We start from the raw sequence: 8,486 nt of genomic DNA, 5'->3' as shown, positions 1-8,486 counted from the left end.
ATTTATTTATTTGAATAATTTTTTATCTTGCCCATCATAACAATAATCTAAATTTGTTTGTTATCTCTATTTATTAACTATTGCCTATTTCTACATGTATACATCAAGCTTATTCTTTTTATTTTTTTAACATACAATTATGATTCTCTTACTATTGCTTCTTTATAAAGTATATTCTCCTTTACTGTCTATTGTTTCCTAACAAGTGAGGTTCGAGCCCTTACTCAATTAATGGAATGATTGAAGGATTAACACAAATACTACTATTGTACTTTTGGTAAACTTTTGAATAACATGCTTAGGTCCAACAAATTGTAACAAAGCACCGCGACATAAGAAATATCAACAGATAAACACGACTTAACATTAGGGAATATTTCAGGAGAAAAAAATACACAGTAAAATAACAATAAGTTTTTGAATTCAAACTAAAATAAAATAGTTTTTGCTTTAATGAAAATTGATAGGCACACTATAAATGATTAGGCACTTATACTTACATCAAACCCTACGCAATATACCACCCCCGGCCGAGTTAAAATGCGCAACCGGAAAAGAAGGTGTGCATGCCTGGCACGAACACTCAAAGCGTGTTCTAGCGTGTTGCTCGTACTGACTCAGAGCAAGGGTGAGATGTAGGTGTAAGGGCAGTGCGTGTTCGTCGGGAACCTGGTGCATAAGATCGGTCAAGGCCCGTTCTTACACTGAAAATTGCGAATTGCGAATTTTTTTTCGCTGATTGTTGATGGAGGGCCTAATTAAACTTAGGAAAAAATTGTGCAATAAATAGCCTAGGGTTATTTGCAAATATTTTTCAACAGAATTCGACTACGGTTTAATACTTTTGATACAACATTTGAAATTATGTTTTATGTTCACTTTCTCCATGTTAGTCTCAAAGCCGATGGAGAAAAAGTTATAAATATATGTTATGGCTGTTAAAATTATACCATATTTCGAAATCGATAACCTTATCGTTATTGCTGTAAGGTAAAATTAACGGCGATTAACTTATCGATTAATAACGTTGAATAAATGTTGATGACATTTTAATATGGTATTATTTGTTAAAAAATGACATTTAAAATAAATAAATAAAGTTCTCCAATTTAAGGATCACGTAGTTTATGTGCGAGCCCCTTCTTTTTTCTTTTTTAATCAGGCCAGACCAACTGCGTAAAGTTAACCGCAAAGATATCATATGATTCATTGAAATCGATTGAGTTTGAGCATAGATGTTTAAAACAACAGCTTAAAAAGGAATTTCTTTCAAAACTTTAGAAATCCTGCCTGCAATTTTCGACCAACATTTTATTGATACATCACACTAAGAAGAAAAAAAAGCACAACTCACCCCTTTATCGCCTGACGCTCGGATAGTACGTCGCCTCGAAGCGGGGCTTGCTCTTCGGTCCGTCCGGTCGCACCTGGCGCGGAATGTACTTGGGCGCGTGCTCGTCCAAACGGCGCCGATACATGTTCTGGTGCAGCTCGAAGGGGCGCCGCTTCGGTTCCATTGGCCGCGTGTTGTTGTCCACCTTGTAGATCTTCTCCCACAGGTACAGCTCGGGGTCGGGCCGGTGACGGGGTCGGTTCGAAACGCGGTACTTGTAGTTTTGCTCCATGAAGACGCGCCGCTTCTCGTCGATGATGTTGGCCACGCGGGTCTCCGTTTTGCACAGGTTTGGTTTTAGGTCGATGGATTGTGGAGGTTTGGGGGCGTTGGCGTAGAAGGAGATTAGGTGGAGGAGGACTTGGTCGTTGAGGCCGTGGATTTTGCCGGTGGCTTCGTCGATGTGGTCGTACAGTTGGAGTTCTTGCGTGCCCCAGCAGCGGTTGTAGCGCGGGTTCTGCTCGGGTTGGTCCGAGTGGACGAGGGTCGTGTTGAGCTGGTAGACGTAAAAGGACCAGTTTTTGCCGTCGGTGGTGATTGTTTGCGTGGTGAGGGGGTAGGTAAGGTCGTTGAAGGTGGAGAATCCTTGATAGCAAGCCTGGCCGAACAGCCAAGCATAGCTGGAGAAGATGGCCTGCGCGTGGAGTGCTTCCTGGAGGTCGTCTACGGCGCAGTAGGTGTGGCGAATCTGGGCGTGACTTCGCCGCTGAAACGAGACCAGTCCGAACTCGTGCTGGTCACCGGGCCAGAAGCCGGGAATGGTCGTGGCGTAGCGTTGCTCCGTGTGATATCCGAGCGAGATGGGATCGTACTTGAACACTGGAATCTCAACGTTATCCTTGCGGTAATCCAACGTTGCCAAATCGTCTCCGGCGACCGGCCCGAGTGGATGTTTGTGGCGCAGCGCCAGGTATGGCTGCCCAACGTACTGGAACTTACGGTCGTACGGATCATCAGCGTACGGCTTTTGCCACTCGACGCCTTCCTTGATTTTGCGAACTAACGAAGGCGGTGGCATTCCGCCGACGAACCAGAACGCTTCGTGGCGCGGATCAAAGTCCTGCTCGAGCTCGGCCAGGTGCGAGTGCTGGCCGGACAGGCCGTTCACGAGCACTCGGTTGAGGGCGCGAAGTAGCGACGAAGTGAGGAGTTCCTCGCGCTGCTGGGCGGTCAGCGATTCGTCCGAGAGTTCCGGGTGGCTGTACCCACCCAACTCAAACTCAAGAACGTCCTCCAGCTCCCCCCGCAGTGCTTCCAGCAGCACTTTGGCATCCGCCTCCAGCTTTCCGTACCCTTCCGGCAACTGTCCCTCCACAAAGTGCGTCCTGGTCGCGTACTGCGCCAACGGCAGCGCATTGTACGGAACCTTGCCGTCGCTGATCATGTGCGCCTTGTACCCATAATACTTAGGCATATTAATCTCCAACAGCTTCTCCTCGACGGAACTGAGCTGGCGGATCTTTTCGTGCCACTGGGCCGCCTCGCGGGCCTTTTTCGCCCGGAACGAGAGCTCCTGGATGGGGGGATATTCCGGCTCGGCCGTGTACTCGTCCTGCTGCTGGGGCAGGGAACGCGCGGATAGGGTGCGGGCTCCGTGGTGGCGTTGCATGACGGCCCGCAGGCCATGGCGGAACGTTTGCGACAGCATTTTGGGGCGGCTTTTCGGTCAAGAAGTTGGTGAAAAAGTTCGCGACTACGCGGAGCACGAAAAACCGATCGGCATGTTTTGCTCTCTGATGGTTACGAAACTGACGTCTCTCGTGCGGGTTTGACAAAGGGTGCGAGGCATTTCGTCGAAGATCGATTCGCCGAATGGGACGTTTTGTGAACGTCGAATGGACATTTCGCCGAATGGAAAAAAAATTACAAAAAACCAGCCGGACCCTAAGATGACAGTTTTCGTGAGTTGGGCCTCATCGGAGTCCACCCGTTGAATAAGCTTCTCAAAATTAGCATGGGAAACTTTTTTTTCGTGACGGCTTTCGCGGCACGCTCACTTCAACTATTCTAGACTAATATTTGAACGTGGCGTATCTCTAAACAAGATGTTTAAGAAAATGATTCCAGGCTGCTTATTTTGTCGTTTCAAAGGCTGATAAATAAAAAAAGGCTGATACGCAGATCGGAAGGAACGCAAAACTCAATAAAAAAACGCCCAAGAAACGGTCAAGGAAAGGGTCACGAAAAGATTTTTCTTAAGCGGTACGCAGCTGAAAAGTAACAGAAACGGAAAGATTGCGTTTGACGTTTCTTCGCGCGGTGCTTGTTTGTAATATATTTTGATGAAAAAATCAAAGAATTGTAATTTTTCTTTTTGAATGCGACTGATAATTACAAACGTTTTAATAATTTTGTATTGGAGATAATAATATTTAAAATTCCCGCCGAATCTCAAAAAGCAGAATATTGAAACTAAAAGGACAGATTTAGTTTTTCGGTCGAAATGGAGTAAAAAAAGAAGTTGTCTTTATAGATGTCGACCATCGTGTCACCACAGAGTAATCCAGAGGGAGCACTGGCATTTGATTTATGGTTGCGTTATGCGGTACATCGTGGTACTTCCCCCCTTCAGCAAAACTTTCGGTTGTCGTAACGCACGAGGCAAACTGACATTTGAGCGTTACTTTTTTTCAAGCGTTCAGATCTAAGAGCTCTTAGGTTCAGATGACTTTTCTATAAGCTGTCAATTTTTTTCACAATTCCAAAATCAACAATGTGAATTTTCTAATGGCTCTAAAATGAATCAAAAAGAATGCATGTGGAAATTTCAGGACGTTGGCTGTGTTTTAAGAAGATTTCTGGAGCTGTTGCGGTTCTCCAGTGCGTTGAAATCGAAACATACAGTTTACCGTTGTGACCGAACTCTTTGTCGTGGACAAAAAGAGCAGATTGTCGAATTTACCTATTGAATATTTCTAATTAATTTCTTTGGGTAGTAACGGACCATACAAGAAATATAGGTGTCGATGGAAGCTTTTTGCTTTTGATATACTTTAGTTTATAATCCTCATACTGGGCTGAATTGAAGCATTGACCCAGTGCCTGCAGATTCCACCGTTGGCGTTCATGGCCACCTGGTTGAAGTACGAATAGACCCTGTGCTGTCAGGATGGAAGCAACATCCAACAGTCCTAGCACAATTTTAGTCGACTATTTTGGTTCGGTTGAGCTGGTCCAACGGGGATGTTGATACATTGTAAACTTCAGCGTAATGAGGAGGATTAAATGACCCCTTGGGCGTACGGCTCTGATTAAAAGGTTCATCACGAAGATCCCAAAAACTTCACTTGAGGTGGTCGTCTTCTAACAGTTGCTAGAAGTTTACAGCTCCCCAAGTTCTTTTAAATGTTCTAAAGAAACATTGAAATTTTTAAAATCCACGTCATTCCATGCTCAGCACTTGTCAAAACAAACAAATCGAAAAAAAAACTGAGTTTACTATGATGAAAATATTCATCAGGAAACGCATAACGCAGCTACGATACCAAAGGGTAAGCTCGTAACGCAGCCACAAAATTCGATGACTTTTGTTCGGACTGCGTCCTCTGGATTACTCTGTGGTGTCACCAACAATTTATTGCTAGTACCAACCAGCTACCTCTGGATTATGAGTCCCCTGCACTGTCCGATTTATCCACACTCGCGGGACCAAAATGAAGTAAATCAGAGTGAAATTAAACTCGACAATAATCATACAAATATCTATGTTCTTACTGAAAATACAATAATAATCTGAAATTTTTGAATCCAACCAAACAACAAATTCAAAAATGTGAAAAAAAAACAAACATTTTAGAAATTTCAAATAACATTTTTTTTGAATAATAAAGAAAATTTCAACAAAAATCTGAAAATTGGAAAATCAAAATTAAAAATATGCAGAATTGAATAATAATTTTAATTTTTAACGTTTTTATAAATTCCATAGATCAAAAATTCGAAACGATTGTACAAGTCGAAATTCCAAAAGTTTTAAAAATCGGAAATATAGAAATTCGTAAATACAAATTTACGAAAACCTCAAAATTATAACAATCAAAAACTCTATTTCTTCCAAAATTAAAAAATCTTTAATTAAAATTTAAGAACAAATTTAAAAAATTTAAGAATTTAAGAATTTAAGAATTTAAGAATTGAAAAATTTAAGAATTTAAGAATTTAAGAATTTGAGAATTTAAGAATTTGAGAATTTGAGAATTTAAGAATTTAAGAATTTAAGAATTTAAGAATTTAAGAATACAAGAATACAAGAATACAAGAATTTAAGAATTTAAGAATTTAAGAATTTAAGAATTTAAGAAATTTATGAATTTAAGAATTTAAGAATTTAAGAATTTAAGAATTTAAGAATTTAAGAATTTAAGAATTTAAGAATTTAAGAATTTAAGAATTTAAGAATTTAAGAATTTAAGAATTTAAGAATTTAAGAATTTAAGAATTTAAGAATTTAAGAATTTAAGAATTTAAGAATTTAAGAATTTAAGAATTTAAGAATTTAAGAATTTAAGAATTTAAGAATTTAAGAATTTAAGAATTTAAGAATTTAAGAATTTAAGAATTTAAGAATACAAGAATTTAAGAATTTAAGAATTTAAGAATTTAAGAATTTAAGAATTTAAGAATTTAAGAATTTAAGAATTTAAGAATTTAAGAATTTAAGAATTTAAGAATTTAAGAATTTAAGAATTTAAGAATTTAAGAATTTAAGAATTTAAGAATTTAAGAATTTAAGAATTTAAGAATTTAAGAATTTAAGAATTTAAGAATTTAAGAATTTAAAAATTTAAGAATTTAAGAATTTAAGAATTTAAGAATTTAAGAATTTAAGAATTTAAGAATTTAAGAATTTAAGAATTTAAGAATTTAAGAATTTAAGAATTTAAGAATTTAAGAATTTAAGAATTTAAGAATTTAAGAATTTAAGAATTTAAGAATTTAAGAATTTAAGAATTTAAGAATTTAAGAATTTAAGAATTTAAGAATTTAAGAATTTAAGAATTTAAGAATTTAAGAATTTAAGAATTTAAGAATTTAAGAATTTAAGAATTTAAGAATTTAAGAATTTAAGAATTTAAGAATTTAAGAATTTAAGAATTTAAGAATTTAAGAATTTAAGAATTTAAGAATTTAAGAATTTAAGAATTTAAGAATTTAAGAATTTAAGAATTTAAGAATTTAAGAATTTTAGAATTTAAGAATTTAAGAATTTAAGAATTTAAGAATTTAAGAATTTAAGAATTTAAGAATTTAAGAATTTAAGAATTTAAGAATTTAAGAATTTAAGAATTTAAGAATTTAAGAATTTAAGAATTTAAGAATATAAGAATTTAAGAATTTAAGAATTTAAGAATTTAAGAATTTAAGAATTTAAGAATTTAAGAATTTAAGAATTTAAGAATTTAAGAATTTAAGAATTTAAGAATTTAAGAATTTAAGAATTTAAGAATTTAAGAATTTAAGAATTTAAGAATTTAAGAATTTAAGAATTTAAGAATTTAAGAATTTAAGAATTTAAGAATTTAAGAATTTAAGAATTTAAGAATTTAAGAATTTAAGAATTTAAGAATTTAAGAATTTAAGAATTTAAGAATTTAAGAATTTAAGAATTTAAGAATTTAAGAATTTAAGAATTTAAGAATTTAAGAATTTAAGAATTTAAGAATTTAAGAATTTAAGAATTTAAGAATTTAAGAATTTAAGAATTTAAGAATTTAAGAATTTAAGAATTTAAGAATTTAAGAATTTAAGAATACAAGAATACAAGAATTTAAGAATTTAAGAATTTAAGAATTTAAGAATTTAAGAATTTAAGAATTTAAGAATTTAAGAATTTAAGAATTTAAAAATTTAAGAATTTAAGAATTTAAGAATTTAAGAATTTAAGAATTTAAGAATTTAAGAATTTAAGAATTTAAGAATTTAAGAATTTAAGAATTTAAGAATTTAAGAATTTAAGAATTTAAGAATTTAAGAATTTAAGAATTTAAGAATTTAAGAATTTAAGAATTTAAGAATTTAAGAATTTAAGAATTTAAGAATTTAAGAATTTAAGAATTTAAGAATTTAAGAATTTAAGAATTTAAGAATTTAAGAATTTAAGAATTTAAGAATTTAAGAATTTAAGAATTTAAGAATTTAAGAATTTAAGAATTTAAGAATTTAAGAATTTAAGAATTTAAGAATTTAAGAATTTAAGAATTTAAGAATTTAAGAATTTAAGAATTTAAGAATTTAAGAATTTAAGAATTTAAGAATTTAAGAATTTAAGAATTTAAGAATTTAAGAATTTAAGAATTTAAGAATTTAAGAATTTAAGAATTTAAGAATTTAAGAATTTAAGAATTTAAGAATTTAAGAATTTAAGAATTTAAGAATTTAAGAATTTAAGAATTTAAGAATTTAAGAATTTAAGAATTTAAGAATTTAAGAATTTAAGAATTTAAGAATTTAAGAATTTAAGAATTTAAGAATTTAAGAATTTAAGAATTTAAGAATTTAAGAATTTAAGAATTTAAGAATTTAAGAATTTAAGAATTTAAGAATTTAAGAATTTAAGAATTTAAGAATTTAAGAATTTAAGAATTTAAGAATTTAAGAATTTAAGAATTTAAGAATTTAAGAATTTAAGAATTTAAGAATTTAAGAATTTAAGAATTTAAGAATTTAAGAATTTAAGAATTTAAGAATTTAAGAATTTAAGAATTTAAGAATTTAAGAATTTAAGAATTCGACGTCAATAGACAAAACATACTGTGATTTAGTTTTAAGCTTTTCTATTTCTATCCTCTTCCTTAGTAAATCTAGAAGGTTTTTTTTTTTAATTTTTCCTTCTCTTGCCAAACCCATTGTTAGAATATCCAATTACATCAAAATAAATTATAGTCAAATCATAGTTGAAAGGAACTCCAAAACTCTATTAGGTTATAAGAAATACGGAATTGTTAATTGATTATTTACTAATAAAATAAATTTAATTGAAAAAAAAGAATTTAAGAATTTAAGAATTTAAGAATTTAAGAATTTAAGAATTTAAGAATTTAAGAATTTAAGAATTTAAGAATTTAAGAATTTAAGAATTTAAGAATTTAAGAAT

The 8,486-nt window shown here is 32.6% G+C and overlaps 1 protein-coding gene across 1 annotated transcript; it reads right to left on the bottom strand.

Annotated features, from left to right (window-relative positions):
- Positions 1 to 1,291: 1,291 nt before the first annotated feature.
- On the bottom strand, positions 1,292 to 3,148 carry LOC120425869 (39S ribosomal protein S30, mitochondrial). Its single transcript, XM_039590491.2, has one exon. It carries the CDS (start codon positions 3,039 to 3,041, stop codon positions 1,359 to 1,361), a length of 1,683 nt encoding a protein of 560 aa, XP_039446425.1. The 5' UTR covers positions 3,042 to 3,148; the 3' UTR covers positions 1,292 to 1,358.
- Positions 3,149 to 8,486: the final 5,338 nt, after the last annotated feature.

Source organism: Culex pipiens, chromosome 3 (genome assembly GCF_016801865.2).
Source record: "Culex pipiens pallens isolate TS chromosome 3, TS_CPP_V2, whole genome shotgun sequence".
Lineage (NCBI taxonomy): Eukaryota > Metazoa > Arthropoda > Insecta > Diptera > Culicidae > Culex > Culex pipiens.
Note: the sequence above shows the minus strand (reverse complement) of the source record. Positions and strands in the feature narration are given on the sequence as shown.

What these genes read in the sequence shown, in the direction of transcription:
- LOC120425869 (XM_039590491.2), bottom strand. Translation starts at nt 3,041, where the DNA reads ATGCTGTCGCAAACGTTCCGCCATGGCCTGCGGGCCGTCATGCAACGC.